The 20,296-nt window shown below is 44.1% G+C and overlaps 1 protein-coding gene across 3 annotated transcripts in view; it reads left to right on the forward strand.

Annotated features, from left to right (window-relative positions):
* The window catches only part of LOC137504853 (albumin-like), a 177,522-nt gene extending 158,114 nt beyond the window's left edge, over nucleotides 1–19,408 (forward strand). Inside the window, exons 14-15 of one of the 3 annotated variants that reach the window (XM_068233447.1) lie at nucleotides 11,229–11,309; nucleotides 19,278–19,408. In XM_068233447.1, coding sequence (XP_068089548.1) covers nucleotides 11,229–11,282 — 54 coding nt within the window. In that variant the 3' untranslated portion in view covers nucleotides 11,283–11,309; nucleotides 19,278–19,408. The remainder of the gene's footprint in view (nucleotides 1–11,228; nucleotides 11,310–19,277) is intronic. The other 2 variants (XM_068233462.1, XM_068233455.1) reach the window with 2 other exon arrangements.
* Nucleotides 19,409–20,296: the final 888 nt, after the last annotated feature.

Genomic DNA, 20,296 nt, shown 5'->3' on the forward strand with positions numbered 1-20,296 from the left:
CTCGGTAGAGGAGATGACCAGGGGGACAGTTCAGAGGAGGAGTCAGAGAGGAGTAGGAGGAGATGACTCCATGATAGAAGCAGAGGGATCTCGTCCTCAGAAACAGCTGGGGGCAGTGTCCGGCGCCATGTATCGCCAGCTATGGCCAGCCAGCCAACATGCCCTTCAACGTCAGCTGCTGATGCCACCGTAGCGCCATCACCCCAGGGGGCTCAGCGGTTTGGAAATTTTTTCACATGTGTGTCTCAGATCGGAGCAAAGCCATCTGTTGTCTCTGCCAGCAAAAATTGAGCCGTGGAAAGGCCAACTCTCACGTAGGGACAAGTGCCTTACGAAGGCACCTGGAGAGAAGGCACAAACAGCTATGGCAAGAACACCTGAGGAAAAGCAGCACCCCTCAAAAGACAAGCCACCCTCCTTCTCCTCTTCCACCTTCAGGTGCATCGTCTTCATCCGCTTTCTCCCTTGCACCTTCACAGCCACCCTCCTCCACACCGCCTCTTCCCTTCAGTGGTTCCTTCTTCTCTGCCCACAGCAGTACCCAGCTGTCCGTGAAGGAAGTATTTGAGCGTAAGAAGCAAATGTCTGCCAGTCACCCTCTTGCCCGGCGTCTGACAGCTGGCGTGGCGGAACTATTAGCTCGCCAGCTATTACCATACAAGCTGGTGGAGTCGGAGGCTTTTAGTAAGTTTGTGGCCATTGGTACACCGTAGTGGAAGATACCAGGCCGCAATTATTTTTCACAATAGGCCATACCCAAACTGTACCATGCAGTTGAGAGGCAAGTGGTGTCATTTCTGGCACACAGCATTGGGTCAAGGGTCCACCTGACCACGGATGCTTGGTCTGCACGGGCAGGGCCACTACATTACATACACAGCCCATTGGGTCAACGTACGTGGCTGCGCAGCAGACCGACTTGTCACACCTCCACGGCTTGCAGGCAGGCCTCCAGCCACCTCCTCTCCACCTGCTACCACCGCTTCGCTGTCGTCATCCTCCTCCTCCTCCTTGGATGGTGCCGTGATCTCATCTCCAGCTACACAGCCCCCGCACCCCAGGGCCTATGCTGCATGCAAGGTACGACGGTGTCACGCAGTGTTAGACATGTCTTGCCTGAAAGTGGAGAGTCACACTGGAGCAGCTCTCCTGGCTGCTCTTAACAAACAGGTGGAGCAATGGCTGACCCCGCACAAGCTTGAGATTGGCAACGTGGTGTGTGACAACGGCAGCAATCTCATTGCTGCGTTGAATTTGGGAAAGCTGACACACATACCCTGCATGGCACATGTGCTGAATCTGGTCATGCAAAGATTTGTGTCCAAGTACCCAGGCTTAGAGGACGTCCTGAAGCAGGCTAGGAAGTTGTGTGGGCATTTCAGGCGCTCTTACAAGGCCATGGCACGCTTTGCGGACATTCAGCGTAGAAACAACTTGCCGGTGAGACGCCTGATTTGCGAAAGCCCGACTCGCTGGAATTCCACCCTGCTGATGTTCTCTCCTGCTAGACCAGGAGAAAGCCGTCACCCAGTACCTGTATCATTACAGTACAAGGACACAATCTGGGAGGATGGGGATGTTGTGGCCCAACAACGCTTTCTGATTTTGTCCATAAACTTTGACTGCTTATCAAGCCAAATCCATCTCGGAATTATTTCCGAGAAAATAATCTTGGTCTGAGGCAACTTGGACGCCAGTAGCCTCAAGTCCATCTCCATTTTCCTCATGAGTTCAATGGTATTTATTTTACCAATATCATTTCCGCCATTGTGGATGACCAGGATGTCCAGGACCGGCCAGGTACTAAGCTTATTTGAAACTAAGGAGAGCATGCTCCCCCAACGAAGACCCCTCGTACCTTGCCATAAATTTGAAAATATTGGGTATTACCCCTTTAAAGATCCGTAAAGCTACAATTATTCTCCCATAGTGAGTGATATAATCATCACACAGAGGGATATCTAATAATTTTGTAGTTGCATACACAACAAGTTTTTCAAACTTCTAATATTGAATTAAATGGGTATAACGTGTATATCAATTTGTAAATATAATATATTTTATTGAATACAGAAAATTGATAAAAGACAAACAAAGTTAAAACCAGGGCAAGTTGCGGAGCCTAAGATCTGCATACCTGTGCGATATAAGTATTCACATGCACACATGCCACACGCACTGCACACACTCACTAAGCACAAAAAATGGTGGTACCACCTCCCAAATCTCTACATGGAAGTAAGTTCCCTAACTAGAAAAATGAAAAATGGAAAGTCTGTCCATTGTGTAGATTTCCGCAATGGATATGCCGCTGTGATAATATTGCACTGCAGATTTCTTGCATAAGGTTAAGTTGCATGTCAGGGTTAGTATTAAGCAATAGAAGCCTTCATGCTGTTACTTCCACAAAGCAAGCAGTTGTACAAGCGAAAGCACAGAAAAATGGTAAGAGTAGGATTAGATCTCACCACCATCTTCTGTCAGTCTGTGAGTGCCCTTTTCAGTCTGCATGGCTGAAGCAGTGGCCGAATACTGCACCGATAAATGTCCTCGGGAATGCAGGGGAGCTGTGTGGACCTACTAGCGGCTGGCGTCCCAGCCTGCTTGTGGTAAGGTCTCCACGTCTTGGCGTTCCTTGATGCACTCCAATGAGGTCTTTGCAGAAGGTAATGGGGCGGCAGAGCGGCAGTCAGGAAGTGAGCGTGGACAGTGAGAGCGGCGCGCTCGCTCAGGTGCGTTCTGGCTCCGCCCACCTACGCGTTTCACGCCGTGGGCGTTTCCTCATTAGTACCTTGCCATAAAACCTGATAACGATCAGGGCAGAGGGAAAGGTTCTCCGTGTATGGCCTGTTCTTTGCTCTCTTTTTGGCCCAATTCACGAAAGAGTGACCTATCACCCATATAATTACTTTATGACCTGAAACAAATTATATACATAGATTAGGTCTGACCTACCTATCCTTTGAATAGCCAGGTCGGACATCCCAAGTCTAGATGCCTCCGTGGCAGCTCCAATTCTAAAAGAATGGGCAGAGAAATTCAAATCTTTTAGGCCCAAGCGAGTCAGACATCTTTTTAGGACCGCACGAAATTGGAAAAATGATACCAGAATAGCAGATTTATGGACCAGGAAGGAAAGGGAAACTGGCTTAACGCCCATGAATTCCTGAACCGCCTTAACTGGGCAAGCAATAGAACCAACTAAAGCACCCAAAAGGATCCACCGGCCCTTACCTGTTTGGTCTGTTTTTGACCTGCAAATAAATATACTTAACTTGCTATCATTGATTATGACATGCTCCGACCTGAGACTGGCCTCGGAGCACTTGTTAGGAGCTACCAACTCAGAAAAGCGCAGGGCGCCAAAAAAGGCCATCGCAAAGGCGGCCGAAAAAAGTAAACATTCATACTGGTCCAAGCATACTACACGCAAGGAACCAATTAGCTGCTGAAGCAAAGAAAAATAAATTGGCCTACGTTTATCTAGACTATGGGAATTCTTTCCCAACCCTCTCAAAAACTGCTTAACAATAGCGTAGTCGTTATGTCCAGGGGATTGGGCTAACCTCCTAAAGAAAGAGATACCAGCTAGTGATTTCAAAATGGAATTATAAGATAAGCCTGCTTCATGCTGTGAACAAATAAAAGAAAGGAAAACATCTGGGCTGTCCACATATGGGGATACCTGATACCTCTCCACAAACTTGAATCACTTCATCCAAGCTGAATGGTAACCAGCCCATGTGTGAGGGGACACCAACCTCTTGACTACTTATTCAATCAGGTGCCAATTAATTCCCATAGGTGGCTGGGGCATGGTAACCCAAGAGCATCTGCTTCTGGAGCCAGCGCTCTGAAATAAGTCCACCTCTGCCGAGACAGGGAGTCAACAATAAGGTTGACTTTTCCTGCAAGATAAGCGGCCTTAATCTAAATATTATGTTTAAAGAGAGTCTGAAGCGAGAATAAATCTCGCTTCAGACCTCATAGATAGCAGGGGCATGTGTGCCCCTGCTAAAACGCCGCTATCCCGCGGCTTAACGGGGGTCCCTTCACCCCCAAATTCTCTCGGTGCAGCGGGGGATCTCTTCCTGGTTGGGGCAGGGCTAACCGCCACAGCCCTGTCCCACGCGCGTCTGTCAGCGTGTATCTCTGCCTCTGCCCCACCCCTCTCAGTCTTCCTTCACTGAGAGGGGCAGGGGAGAGGCGGCGATGCGCCGCTGATAGACGCGACTGGAGGCAGGGCTGCAGCCGTTAGCCCTGCCTCCAGGAAAAGAAAACTCATGACCAAGTTTGCGACCAATGCTTGCGGGGGTGGGTTTGGGGGTGAAGGGACCCCCCGTTTAGCCGCGCGATAGCGGCGTTTTAGCATGGGCACACATGCCCCTGCTAACTATGAGCTCTGAAGCGAGATTTATTCTCACTTCAGAGTCTCTTTAAGGCAAAGAAAAACCAGATGTCTAAGTAATTTTACAACTGATTCTGACTTGGCTGACAGGCAGTTGACAGCAAACATAACCACTCTATTATCGGTTTGCAATTGGATTCTACTATTTGCAAACTCCTCTCCCCATACTGTAAGGGATACTATAACCGGGAAGAGTTCTAGCAGCAGAATCTTCTTTAGAATCCCTTTCTCCCTCCAAGAGGGGTGCCAAGGTTCAGCTGACCAGTGGCCATTCCAATATGCTCCATAGCCTATAGACCCTGCTGCATCCGTATGAAATTCCATATCTGAGTCAAGTACAAATTCTTGCTGCCACAGTGACCTGCCATTAAAGTAGGATAGGAACTCAGACCAAACTAACAGGTCTTCTTTTACCTCCCTTCCCAACCTCACGTGTAAGAGGGGGGATTTCATGCCTGCTATAGACGTAGCCAGCCTCCTTGAAAACACCCGCCCCATGGGCAGAACTCTCGAGGCAAAAGCAAGATGACCCAGTAAAGATTGAATTTCTTTCACTGTTGCTTTCTGCTTTTGCAACAGAGGATTCAGCAAAATCCTTAAGACCAAAATTTTCTCCTCCGGCAGACGTAACTCCATTCTTTCTGTGTCAATCGTAATCCCCAAAAATTCTAGACAAGTTGTTGGCTGGACTGTCTTTTCCTCCGCTAGCGGCACCCCAAAATGTGCCATGGTATCTTGGAAACTATCTAGTGCTGTCTGACATGCTTAGGAACCCCCAGGACCAATTATTAAGAAATCGTCCAGGTAAAGGACTATAGAGGCCTGGGAAATTTTTTGCAATACCACCCATTCAAGAAATGAGGAGAAGGATTCAAAATAATAGCAAGAAAGGGAGCAGCCCATTGGAAGGCACTTATCGAAATAATATTTGTCATCAAAGCAAAATCCTAGCGAATTAAAACCCTCTGGACATATAGGTAGCAACCTAAATGCAGACTTTATGTTTGTTTTTGCCAAAAGGGCATTTCTTCCAAACTCCCGTATAACGGTCAGGGTCTGCTCAAATGATACATAAGAAACGGAAATCAAATCTTTGCTAATGCTATCATTCAAAGAAGAATCCCTTGGGAAGGATAAATGGTGGATTAACCTATACTCGTTGTGGGCCTTCTTAGGGACCACCCCGAGCAGGGAAATCCTAATATTTTCAAGGGGGGGGGGGGGAATGGGCCAGCAACTCTGCCCGCTTCAACTTCTTTACATATTTTTTGAAATACTACTTGCGGAAACCTCTTGACTGACTTTAAATTGGGACCTACCCCACAACCCTGACCGGTAAACGGAGGGATCTCAAAACCATTGGTAAAACCTTTAATTAGAAGATGGCTGATCTCCTGCTTTGGATACATTTCTAGCCATTGAAGCATGTTTTTGACCTTCACAGGAGTCTGAGCTCTTGAGAAAAAGCTCTTTTCCAGGGCCTTGAGCCTGTGCACTCATCTTTTTAAAGCACCTGGATGCTGAGTGCATACCCCGCAAAAGTTGCACTCGTGCTTGTATCTACAATTACTTAGGAATTTGCACTGATTTTCGTTAAATGCAAAATACAGCCCTTTCTTAAAGGGGGCTGCTGCGGGAGAACTAGGTTTTGTTGAACTCGACCTTTGCGGTAACATAATCATATCCATAGGCCCACATCTTTTGTGCCCCACGCCAGTGCAGGATGAACCGCCATCTTCTGTCTAAAGGCCTTATCATAAAGGAACCATGCGGTTCCCCCAAACTGCCTATAGGCTTCGTTAATAATGTCCAGGTGTTGGAATAGACCTGAACATAGCTCCGGCTTGCGCTCTCCTAAGACGCTGGCGTATATGCAAAAAGATTGCAACTAATTGCTAAATGATCGCATAACTGGTCGCTTTCTCTCTTCCTCACTATCCTTCTTATCCTTTGACCCAAACTCCTTATAAGAAGGCAGTAGGGTTAAAATATCCACAAATTCACCTTTCCATATTTTCTCTTTCATGGACATACTTAGGTGAAAACCTAACGGAGATAACGTGCAAGGAAGAGCCTCCTTGTAATGCCTTTCCGCTACCCCTGCTCTAACAGCAGGAGCAGCTGACAACTGATCTGCAGCCGGAGCTATGACTGGAGGATTCCATACTACTTCACGAGACACAGCCTCACTAATTACAGCCTGCCTTGCCCCCTGCGACCCACACTGCTGTACATTAACTTTGCCAGCTAACTCATTAAACTTATTAAACAAAACATCTAAACGAGCATTAATTGATAAACCAGAGGGAGACAGGTTCAACTCACCGGGTCCTGTTGCTGCTCCAGCTTCATTCCCGTCCTGCTGCGCAGCTTGAACACTGGTGCCAGCATGTGAATCCTCTGCAGCATCAGCTGCAAGTGTCGCTTGTACAATTCCAGCCTGAGGCAGTCCGGGCTGGCCTCTGCTAGCTTTCTTCCCTTTGTTGGTATAGCGACGAGGAGGAGGTGGAGAAAAAACTCTTCTGGCTTTTCTAGGGCGTTTGCCCAAGCCAGCATGACGCAGAGCTACTTCTCCCACCCCTTCCTGCGTGCTCCTGGCCGCCTCCTCCGCTCTCTTGTTCGCCCAGTCTCTTCTGCTCTCCCTTTCCTCCTCCTCTCTACTTTAGCTCCGCCCTCGCAAGGAGCCCCGAGGAGAGGTTGGGACAGTCTCTTCATTTGTCGGTGCCGCTTCGTGCGGCGCTGCAATGCCAGCCACCGCTGCCATCTCGATGCTGCCAGGGGAGAGCAGGTCTCTCATCCACTCCTCCCCATCGTCCACTCTGGCCCTCCGTAGAACCGCCACAACCACCACCTGCATTCCTTCCATGGTGGGTACAGATTTCTTTCTTTAGCCGGCTGCTTCCACCACGCAGTCGGACCTTTTATCCCCTGGCCTCCAGTTTCATTGGCCGCACCCTAAGCCCGCGAATCGGGCGGGCCTATCAGCGCTGCAGGACCTCCTCCGCTCTTCTGCTGCTAAGGGGGCCACCTGCAACAATTAAGAGGAGAGCCAGCGACTGCACTTAACCCCTTCAGGGGCGGCCTCACCATGCAGGTGCTGGCTAATAGCCTGCACCTTCCATGAGCATGCTTCCTCTAATTTGCATCATGTCTGATGAGAATGAGTTAGCCAGGCCAAGAGCCTCCCCTATGCATTATGCTAGGTACACACCATACAATTTTCTGTTAGATTTTCTCTTAGATTTACCTGCCAGATAGCTTTTTTCCATGTTGTAGGTAAATCTAACAGAAGAATCTAACAGAAAATTGTGTGGTGTGTACCTAGCATTAGGTACTTTTCCCAGGTCAACAAGTTGCTAAACATAAACAGACTCAGGCAATAGATAGCCCAAATCCTGATCTAGTATTTCAGCCTGTTATTTACATAGGTATTTCAAAGAATAGGATTATTTTCCAATAGCTTATTGGGAAATTACTGCTTTACAGATTTTACTACACAAAAATCAGTCTATTACAATGGCCTATGTGACCTTGCCAGAAATCTGGCGCTGCAGTTGCCTGGGGACTATTGGGTGTCATGGGGTTCAGATGCCACCTTCTCTGAACCACCTCAGCTCAGATTACCAAAAGGGGGAGCCAAAACTACTACCTTGCCTAGGACCCCATTTCATCTTAACCCACCCCTGTAATTTTGTTTTTTTCTGAGCATTCATTCACCTGTTTATTATTTGTATCTGCCTGCAACATTTTTTCTATTTATGTCCTATTGTGTGATGCTGATATACATTTACTGCTTGCAATCATCTCCTTTGGTTGCTCCTAACTTGATAGTTGATCTAATCTAACCAATACTCAATAACTTATTTATTTATTTATTGTGTTTGTAAAGCGCCAACAAATTACGCAGCACTGGACATTAGATTACGTTACAGACGATATTTAGGGGTGACATACAGCAATATGACAATACAGGAATACAAGAAAGACCAGATCATGCAGCACAGTATGAGTACAAGGTAATGCTTAGTCAGTCACTGGATGGAGCATGGAGATTAGGCAAGTTAGGTTCACTCAAATGCATAGCATGGGTGCACAGTAATGGAGGTGAATGATCAGGTAGGACACAAAAGGAGGAGGACCCTGCCCAAAGGCTAATGGTGGCCACTAATGATTCAATCTTTTTCATCCAATCTTACCATTTCTATATAATATAAGGTAACTGCCTGAAGTATCCATTCAGTATATTTACCTAATTTACCCTTACACTACATAGATTTGGTAAGATTGGATGAAAGAGATTGGATCATTAGTGTCCACCATTACAATCTAGAGGGAGAGGTAGGGACACAAAAGGTAGGGAACCAGAGTTCAGCTGCGGGTTTAGAGCACTTGTGGGGGGGGGGGGGGGGGGTAGGCCAGAGTGAAAAGGTGAGTTTTGAGGGCCTTCTTGAAGATGTTGAAGGTGGGGGCTGCCCTAATGGGTGGAGGTAGGGCGTTCCATAGTGTAGGAGCAGCTCTTGAGAAGTACTGGAGGCGTACATTGGCCTGGGTGATGCAGGGGGCAATCAGGCGAAGTTCATTGGAGGAGCGGAGTGAGCGGCTAGGTGTGTACCTCTGAGTAAGATCGGAAATGTAGGTTGGACAGGTTTTGTGGACAGATTTGTAGGTCAGACACAATATCTTGAATCTGATTCTGGACTGGATAGGAAGCAAATGGAGGGATTCACGGAGGGGAGCTGCCGTGGTGGAGCGATTGGACTGGGAGGAGTGGATAATTCTGGCTGCCGCATTCATGATTGACTGCAATGGGGTTATTCGGGTCATAGGGAGACCAAACAGAAGGGCATTGCATTAGTCAAGGCGGGAAATTATGAGGGCATAGATGAGGAGTTTGGTGGTGGCAGAGGTCAGAAAAGGGTGGATCTTGCAGATGTTACGAAGGTGGAAGTTACAGGACTTTGTGAGGTCTTGGATGTGAGGAGTGAAGGAGAGTGCGGAGTCCAGGGTGACTCCCAGACAGCGGGCTTAAGAGGTAGGGCGAATCGTAGTGTGGTTACCAGTGACATGCACATCTGGGAGGTTCAGGGATGGTGTGGTGGGAAGACCATAAATTCCGTTTTGTCTAGATTTAGTTTCAGGATTCAGGAACCTAGCGGACATCCAGGAGGAGATGGCTGATAGGCAGGAGGAGACATTGTCCATGGTAGTGGTGGATATGTCAGGGGTGTGGAGGTAGATCTGGGTGTCATCTGCATACAAATGATAGTTAAAACCTATGTAGGAGATAACCTTGCCAATGGAGGATGTGTATAGGGAGAACAGTAAGGGGCCAAGGACCGAGCCTTGGGGGACTTCCACCGAGAGGTGGTTGAGGGTGGATGAGGACTCATTGAAGGAGGTTGTGAAGGAGTGGTTGGAGAGGTAGGATGAAAGCCAGGTCAGGGTGAGGTCGTGAATGCCCATGGACTGGAGGGACTGGAGGAGAAGGGGATGATCTACTGTGTCAAAAGCTGCTGAGATGTCAAGGAGGAGGATAATGGAGTATTTACCTTCAGCTTTAGCTAAGGCAAGGTCATTGACCACTTTGGTGAGAGCAGTTTCGGTTGAGGGGGCAGTCCGAAATACAGATTGCAGTGGGTCTAACAGAGAATTGGCATTGAGGTACTGGGTCAGCGTTTGTTAACCAGACGCTCAAGGAGTTTTGAGGCAAAGGGGAACTTGCATCTGAAAATGTGTCAGCTTATCACAAAACGAAGATGTGGAAACTGAGTTTATGATAAACATAATTGGATATTTCTGTCAGTAAAAGCTGCATGGTGAAATGATCAGAGGTTCCAGTTGTACCAACATCTCTAATCTTACAAGCAATCATAGCTGGAGATTTCTGTCAGTAAAGCTGCATGGTGAAATGATCAGAGGTTACAGTTATACCGGCATCTGTAGTCTTACAAGCAATCATAACTGGATATTTCTGTCAATAAAGCTGCATGGTGAAATGATCAGAGGTTCCAGTTGTACCGACATCTCTAATCTTACAAGCAATCATAGCTGGAGATTTCTGTCAGTAAAGCTGCATGGTGAAATGATCAGAGGTTACAGTTATACCGGCATCTGTAGTCTTACAAGCAATCATAACTGGATATTTCTGTCAATAAAGCTGCATGGTGAAATGATCAGAGGTTCCAGTTGTACCGACATCTCTAATCTTACAAGCAATCATAGCTGGAGATTTCTGTCAGTAAAGCTGCATGGTGAAATGATCAGAGGTTACAGTTATACCGGCATCTGTAGTCTTACAAGCAATCATAACTGGATATTTCTGTCAATAAAGCTGCATGGTGAAATGATCAGAGGTTCCAGTTGTACCAGCATCTGTAATCTTACAAGCAATCAGCCTGTGAAAGTAAAAAAAATTATAATGGTGTGAAACATGAACCATGCATCTGCACATTACTTCCTACACTTTCCCATGCAGTTTTCTATTGTGCTTCTGTTTTTTTCAATCATGGCAAGAAACAAGGAAAACATTAAGCTGAGATTTAGAAAAGCTTATATACAGTGGTCCCGATTCAATCCATTTTTTCTCCTAAGTTTCCTAAGTCCTAAGTTCAGGATAAGTTTGCCAGAACTTTTTTACCTATTTGTTGGAACTTTTTCCATTGCAGAGTGCAAAAGTTATTTTAAACAGAAGATGATGATCTCCTAGGAGTAAACTTAGAAGAAAAAGTGAAATGGATTGTGCCCAGCGTGTCCAGTTCATTTACATGAACGGTGACTTTAGCAGTAGCTATGTTTTAATTTTGTTCCGTGTTTATTCTAGGGGCCAGGTCTCGTGGAAAAAATTCAAGAAGCCATTGAACATGATCATCACTAACGTGGAACAAGTAAAACACATAGTAATGTAAACAATATGAATGTTAAGACATTTTTGTGCATTTTGTATGCCAATCTACAACTGCAATTTATTATTATACTTTCAACCTCTAATATTATTTATTTTTACAGTACCAATGTCTTGTACAATACTAACTGCTCTTTAGAGGAGCTAAACCCTACCATAGTCATAGTGTCATAGCCTTATTGTATTCTGTAGCCAATTTTAGGGAAGGGGGGACAAACTAACTTAAAAACTAATATTTTTGAGATGTGGGAGGAGATTAAAAATACCAGGAAGGAGACCACACATACATGTTACATAGTTACATAGTTATTTGGGTTGAAAAAAGACAAACGTCCATCAAGTTTAACCATAGAACAAAGTACAACACCAGCCTGCTCCCTCACATATCCCTGCTGATCTAGAGGAAGGCGAAAATCCCTTACAAGGCATGGTCCAATTAGCCCCAAAAGGGAAAAAATTCCTTACCGACTCCAGATGGCAATCAGATAATATCCCTGGATCAACATCACTTGGCATTACCTAGTAATTGTAGCCATTAATGTCTTTCAACGCAAGGAAAGCATCTAAGCCCCCTTTAAATGCAGGTATAGAATTTGCCATAACTACTTCCTGTGGCAATGTATTCCACACAGTGTTCTCCCCAGGCTCTTTTAGCCAGGTGCTCCACCCGGCTAGATTTGGTGACCACCTGAGTGTAATCGGCTCACCTCCTCCTATGCTGTAAGCAGAGTTGCCCTGCATTTTCATCTCAACCCACCTGGCTACTTTCTCATGCCACCCGGCTACTATTTCATGCCACCCGGCTGGAAAAAAATTCTGGGGAGAACACTGCCACATCTTAATCACTCTTACTATAAAGAACCCTTTCCTAAATAAATGGCTAAAACATTTTTCCTCCATGCGCAGATCATGTCCTCTAGTCCTTTGAGAAGGCCTAAGGACAAAAAGCTCATCCGCCCAGCTTTTATATTGCCCTCTGATGTACTTATACATGTTAATTAAATCCCCTCTAAGGCATCTTTTTTCTAGACTAAATAAACCCAGTTTATCTAACCTTTCTTGGTAAGTGAGACCTTCCATCCCTCGTATCCATTTTGTTGCTCGTCTCTGCACCTGCTCTAAAACTGCAATATCTTTCCTGTAATGTGGTGCACAGAACTGAATTCCATATTCCAGATGTGGCCTTACTAGAGAATTAAACAGGGGCAATATTATGCTAGCATCTCAAGTTTTTATTTCCCTTTTAATGCATCCCAAATTTTTATTAGCTTTAGCTGCAGCAGGTTGGCATTGAATACGATTATTTTACTTGTTGTCGATGAGTACTATTAAGTCCTTCTCCAAGTTCGATGTCCCCAGCTGTATCCCATTTATTTTGTATGGTGCTAGACCATTGGTATGACCAAAATGCACGACTTTACATTTTTCAGCATTTAATTTAATCTGCCATTCATGTGCCCATATAGCCATCCTTTCCAGATCCAGTTGCAATATGTCACTATCTTCCTGAGAGTTGATGATTTTGCACAATTTTGTATCATCTGCAAAAATAGCAACACTGCTTTCTACTGCATCTACTAGGTCATTAATAAATAAATTGAAGAGCACTGGACCCAGTACAGACCCCTGTGGGACCCCACTACTGACAGTCACCCATTTAGAGTATGATCCATTGACCACAACTCTTTGTTTTCTGTCCATTAGCCAGTTCCCTATCCATGTACACAGACTCTTCCCCAGTCCTTGCATCCTCAACTTTTGCACCAGACTTTTGTGCGGAACAGTGTCGAAGGCCTTAGCAAAGTAGAATATACAGTTCAATTGCTTACAGTGTCCTGGCCCGGGGACCCCTGCATTGCTAGGTGACAGTGCCATTGACTACAATACTAGGCCTATTCTGTCAGTTCATCAAGAAAACTAGAACTAGTAGTCAGAAGGAGCACCACTAAAGGATAACAGTGTTGTGCCACGACCCCTACCCGTGTCCCAAGGGGCAGAAACCAGCTCTTTTGTTGCATGTGCAGCAAAGCTATAGCAATATTGGTATGGCTTTGCTGCACCTGCAATAAAAGAGCATATACTTACTAAATTTGGAGTGGTGCCGATCCATCTTTAACGTTATACTAGTTCATCAAGAAAAGTAACACTGCAGGTCACCATAGAAATGGAACAGTGCAATAGTATAGTTGAGGAATGTCCATAACCCCCAATCACAGATGCAAAGCACATCATCGCTTAACAGAGTATATTCACAGCAATAAACATGCTTTCCATACAGTTTTTGAATTAAATTCAGCCACCCATACATATTCCATTCATTCTATTCATTCATACCATCCATAATATCCATTCAATACATCCATTCCAGTTCTAGCAACTTCTGTTCTAACCACCAAAATGAAATTATATTCAGCTAATTCACAATTTCCTCATATCCTTCCTTGTATTTGGGTAGATTGAACCCTCTTCCCCCATTTCTCCTATCTCCCTTCTCCTGTTTCATGCTCCAAGGTTATTGACATTTCTTCCAACCATTCTTGGAGGGATGGAGAGCTTTGCTTTTTCCATAATTTTATAATAAATCTTCTCGCAACAGATGTTCCCAATGTTATCACCAGTGACTCTCGCGCCGGACCCAATCCCATACTCTCATCCAATATTACAAATAAAGCCCCTCTGATATCAAAAACTATCTTCATAGAAGTTTTATCCCCGAAAAAGATCTCCATCTCTCTCCAAAATCTTCTCACCCCAGGGCACTCCTACATCATATGCACCAAGGTACCGTATTGACTATTGCACTTCCAGCATAAGTCACTAACTATTAGGCCATTTCTCGCCATACGAGCAGGTGTCAAGTACCATCTAGCTACTAGTTTATATTGAGTTAGCTGAGTATGAATGTCTGATGTAATCCCTATCGAACGAAAGATTTTATTCCACAAATCTCTTCCGTTTTACGTCGTCCTCTTTTTCCCACTTGGCCACATATGCGGGCAGTGCTCTGTGCGAGATCTCATCCAACAGATTGTACACTCTAGATAACGCATTTCTTGGTCTTTGTTTTATCAAAAACCATTGTTCATAAAGATTTATATAATGTCTAATTGCTTCTCTTTTTTTGTATACCTTCTCCAGAAATTAGATATTTGTACCCTGCACAGACAAGTCACTCCTATCAAAATTCGATGGAATATTTAATTTCTTACTACCCATGATATGAATAAATCTTAAATCTGTATCTGTCTTGTTGACAATGTACCAAGTTCTGACCTTGGCTGGGCCAAATTTGGGGTCAGACGTGACAGTCATCATCGGGGGGAGAATGACAATAAGGCCCATTTAACCTCTGGTGGGATCCAAGACCCAAATGAATCTCGGCGCAGATCATCCCTTTCCGGCTCCCTGCACACTGCAAATCCGTTATGCTATTCCGATTCCGTTTCCGATTCCGATTTTCAATTCGGATTTTCCCTGAACGCAATCAACAGAAAATGTTGTAAAAAATGTCGGATGTAATAACCTATTAAAAATCAGAGTCGCATGCATTGTGCAGGGAGCCTAAAGTCTCACCCAAGTTCTACTATTATCATTAAAATATATATAAATCTTTGGAGCAGCTATTCCTCCATATTTCTTTCCCCTAGAGATTGTGGAAAAGACTAATCTGCAACGAGCTCTTGACCAAATAAATTATGCAACATTGTGTTCCATTCCCCGAACCACCTATTTGGAAATGAAATAGGCACACATTGCAGTAGAAACAGCACTTTAGGTAGGATCATCATCTTAATAATTGCAATCCTTCCTAATATGTTAAAAATCAGATGATCCTAGGTCTGAAGCACTGCTTTACTTTCCACCAATATGATTTAACCACTTTGTCCTCCTTGACGTAGTTCTACGTCAAGGAGCACATGTGCGCTCCCGCTCGCTCCCAGCCACGAATCGATAGCCCAGGAATCAATGAATCGGGCCATGGTGTCCCATCACTGATTCCTCTCCCCCGCAGAAAAAGCGACAGCTTCTCTCGGATGCTTCGCTTTTTCTGACTCCTATGTCCCTCTAAGCGTACATGTTAAGCTTAGAGTGACGTCATGTAAACAAACTCAAGGTTGCCATCTTGTAGCCAAAAAGAAAAACTACATATAAAAGTAAAAAAAAATTAAATACACATATATTTCCCCAAATCATCCCACCCTCCCAAAAATACCCACATAAAATGTTTATTAATAATAAAAAAAAAAATATTACAATAAAAAAAAAACATAAATATTTACCTAAGGGTCTAAACTTTTTAAATATTTATGTAAAGATGAAATATTTCTATATATTTTTTTTATAAGCTTGTAAATAGAGATAGATGCAAAATGGAAAAAAATGCTCTTTTATTTCCAAATAAAATATTGTCGCCATACATTGTGATAGGGACATAATTTAAATGGTGAAATAACCGGGACAAATGGGCAAATACAATATGTGGGTTTTAATTATGGAGGCATGTATTATTTTAAAACTATAATGGCCGAAAACTGAGAAATAATAAATTTTTTCAGTTTTTTTCTTATTCTTACTGTTAAAATGCATTTACAGTAAGGTAGCTCTTAGCAAAATGTACCACCCAAAGAAAGCCTAATTGGTGGCGGAAAAAAACAAGATATAGATCAGTTCATAGATCAGGGCCCGTTTCCACTAGAGCGAATCCGCATGCGGATTCGCATAACCAATACAAGTGGATGGCCCTGTTTCCACTTGTCAGTTTTCATTTGCGGTTTTCTGTGCAGGATTTTTCTGCACGGCAGACCCCTGCAGAATTCGCCTGCGTGTGGAATGCAGGTGAATCGCAGGCAATGTATTTAATAGGGAAATCGCATGCGTTTTTTGCATGCATTTTTTCCCGCGATTTCGCGTGCAATTTCGCATAGGTACCCATGTTAATTCACACAGGCAGTGACATGGTTAAAAGCGCATATACCCTGCCTATGCGAAATCGCGGCAAAAAACGCATGCGGAATCGCATCCGCATACGATTTCATCAGCGGTGGAATCCAGGCGATTCCGCACCGCAATCGTCGAAACGAGCCCTAAAGAGAAAACCATTTCAAACATTTTCTAAGTGATTCTTTAGGCTCTGACAAGATCAGCAAAATGTTATCTGGACAGGCTGTTATCTTAAAGAGACTCTGTAACAAATTGTTTATCTTTATTTCTTCTATGCTATAAGTTCCTATGCCTTTTCTAATGTGGTCTGGCTTACTGCAGCTTTTCCTAATTGCACAGTAGCTGTGTTATCTCTGTTATATGATCTAATCTTCTCTCTATAGTCGGCACAGTCAGGCTGAGGCAGTCAGACTGGAATGTGCAGGGCTGCTTGTGATTAGCTAGAAGCTGTACACACCCCCTGCAGGCTCTGTGTGACTAACACACTCTGCTTAGCTGAGCCTATTAGAAGCTGGTTAGTTTGTTTGTAAACACTGCCTAAAACTGGCAATTACAAGCCAGGTTTGCAGCAGAGAATGGCAGAAACAGCACAGAGGGGACCAGGAGCACATAATGAATAGAATGGTATGCTTTTTATTGTAAGAATTTCAGAGTACAGATTCTCTTTAATCTCTGTATCACCTGCTCCAATACCCCTTATCTGTGGGTCAGCCTGGATAGTTCTAATAAGTTGTTCTAGGCTCAGATTGAACAACACCGGGTGGAGGGGACAACCCAGTGGTGCACGCCATTCACTGTCTTAAATGGTTCTGAGACATAGCCATTCATCTTCATCCTAGCTGACTGGTTACTATATAGCTTAGCTATTTTCATTATAAATAAAGGTCCCAGCCCAATTTTAAGTATTTATCAGAAAGGATCTGGATACCCAATCAAGCGCTTTTTCTGCATCTATTGCCACCAAAATGGATTATTTTTTACTTGCTCTACATCTATGTACCACATTAATGGCTGTATAAATATTATCTTTCATATGCCTATGCTTCATAAAGCCAGTCTGTTGCTCCCCCAGAACCAACTCCCCAACCTCTTTCATTCTATTTGCTAATATCTTAGAGTAAATCTTAACATCGCAATTAATAATGGAGATTGGGTGGAAATCCGAACTGCTCAGGAGAGATTTGCCCTCTTTGGGTATCAGATAAATTGTGACTTCATTTGTCCTATCAGAAAATATGTCCTCTTGTTCGCAGTCATTAACCACTGCACAGAAAAAAAGGTGCCAGAGTTTCCGAGAACCGACTAAAGAATTCCATTGGGTATCCATACGTACCTGGACATTTCCCTTTGGCAGTATCTCTAACTCTAACTGCTTTCAGGAACTCCATTTTTACAACATAAGTGTTTGACTTTGTTAGTCTTTCTACTTTGTTATATGCTGGACTGCTTTTGTTCTTTATGTTTGTTTTGCATTACAACTACGTTCCATTAGGCTTGCTGGTGAAAGTTTTTCGCATTTGATAAAGAGAAACAACACAGCATGATCGTCAAATGTGCTTAAATCCAGCTGCAACCATTTACTAGTTGTTCAGTCTTAGAACATCACACACATGTATGGACACAAAAAGTTCTGTATGGAGTCCCTTAATATTTTATAGTGCTTGACAGCTGCAACCACTAAGGGTGTGCTTAGTAGGCCACCCTGCTGTGTTATGAAATCTTGACCAAGGGCTCCTTACTGGATAGTCACTAGCTTCAGCCAGGATTTGAACCCTGGTCTCCTATGTTCAGAGACAGTGCCCTTGCTCAGACCAATCTGATTGCAAGATTTTTACTTACCTGGGGCTTCCTCCAGCCCCATGAGGACCGTGGGCTCCATTGCCATCCTCCCTGGCCACTCTGTTCTCCCGTTCTGGGCTCTGTTAGTTTGGCCAGTCGTGGCCACTAATACTGTTCTGTGCACGCTTGGCCCATATTGAACTAGATCAGGGCAGATTCCAAATTGTACAAAGGTCCTACAGGCTACAGTGCTGACACAAACTTACTCAGGGAGGTTCTGGTCAAACAGTTTGAAAATAAACTAAAACTACACATTAAATATGTACAATCAGTATATCATATATAGAGTTATCCTTAACTCCATCCCATAGAGGAGATGGAAAATAAAAGTGACTTGCATGCAAACTCAGTGCAAAGTTGAAAGGTGGTCAGAAGATGACATTACATGTATGTTCTCTAGGGGACATGGTGGGTTAGTGTTCATTGTTGCACAGAGGTGCCTGGCTCTTCTACTGACCACATATGCTATTGCTCCGTTGTTATTGCCTGATGGAGCGGGATCAAACCTGCGAAACGCGTTGCATATTTGGAGTTCATAAATAAAATATATTGACTGTGTTTACTACAGTCGTTGTGTGTCTACTTGGAGGAGGTAAGTCCACCACCACCTCCTCTATTTACCAAGAATTTGGTTTTTAAGCTCATTTAGCTTCCTTTTATCCTTTTGGCGCCTCTGTTCTCCTGCATAATATTGAGTCCACCCTGGGTGGAGGGTTGAACCCCCTTTTTTCTCATCTACAGAGAACGACTTCTTATTCCTGAGTGGGGTCAGGAAAATCTCCCCACCTGCCTTTTGCAGTGGTTGCCTAATGGTAACCCTGGTTTGTGAGTATTAATATTTACTCTATCTAGTAACTATTTACCAGTACATATTACACTATTGGGGCTCTTGGTGTTCCTTGTTTTTATATTGTTGCACAGAGGTACTTATCTCAATGAAATCTTTCAGGCACAAACAGGGTGCTTTAGTGGACATCAAGCAGCGCACTCAAGCGTGTATTCACAGAAGCTATGAGAATAGTGGAGCTTGCCATGGCAAGATTGGCCTAACCGCTTTCTATTATTTCAAATGCTTGATGACTTTCTTTTATTTCAAATGCTTGAAAAGATTCCATGTTTTTACAGGATATGTTTATTTATGGTCAGATGTCAAAATCTCTGTATAACAAGCTTTATCTTCTTGAACAGGCTGCAAGCTTCCCAAGCTTATTGAGCAAGACTTCTGTAAGCCAGCAACATAAACAAAGTGAAGATTCTGAAAATTCAAGTAATTACACTGTCATTGTTTTACTATAAACAGTAAAGTTTGACAACTATAACCTTTTATTGTCTTGAGTATTTTGTTTGACTCTAAACATGACCTAGTTTAAAGAGGAACTTTACCCAAAAAATAGTAGTAGGGGGAAAAAATAAATCATTACATTGCAAAGTTAGAAGTTAAAAAATAGAAGAGAGTTAAAGAAATGATTGATATTCGCTATGTAATATGTTCATGTTGTATGAGCCTGCATGTCATCATCTTTACTGGCAGATGGGAAGAAAACTAGACATCACCAACTCCAATTATCTGTAACCACACCCACTAACAATGCGATAGGCTAACAAGTTTTTTATAGATATACAAATGCACAGAGGGAGATACTGGTTGCTTGGCAGTTGGTAACAGCCATTATTTTCCACAATGCAACAAGATTCACAGAAAGAAAACTGTTATGACCATGGTTACGACATCACCCTGTGGGAGGGGTTTCACCACAATTTAACCACTTCAGGACTGTAGGCTTACACCCCTCTAGTGACCAGGCTACTTTTTTAACAATTTAGACCACTGCAGCTTTAACCAGTTCCTGTCCCAACTACAGTATAATCACGTCATTGCAAGTGGCTTGTGAAAGCCACATGACGTGATTATACGTTTTCCCCTTTATATGAGCACAGCGTGCGTGCTAGCACGCACCTGGGCTCATCAACCCCCCTCCCTCTAACTTCACTAATGAGGGATCCCCTCCCAGGTGTCCGATCCCCCCACCCCACGCCCGATCCCCTGTAATTACAACCCCCCCCCCTCCTCCTCCTCCATGCTGCGATCGGGCCGCATGGGGAATTGCTAAAAAAACTTTCACCTAATCTTGATGCTGCAGCGGCGATCGGCTCCCCTCCATTCAGTACCGCTGACAGCCTCTATGTGCAGAATTAGGGGGCGGGGG

This window comes from Hyperolius riggenbachi, chromosome 1 (assembly GCF_040937935.1).
Source record: "Hyperolius riggenbachi isolate aHypRig1 chromosome 1, aHypRig1.pri, whole genome shotgun sequence".
NCBI classification, from domain to species: domain Eukaryota; kingdom Metazoa; phylum Chordata; class Amphibia; order Anura; family Hyperoliidae; genus Hyperolius; species Hyperolius riggenbachi.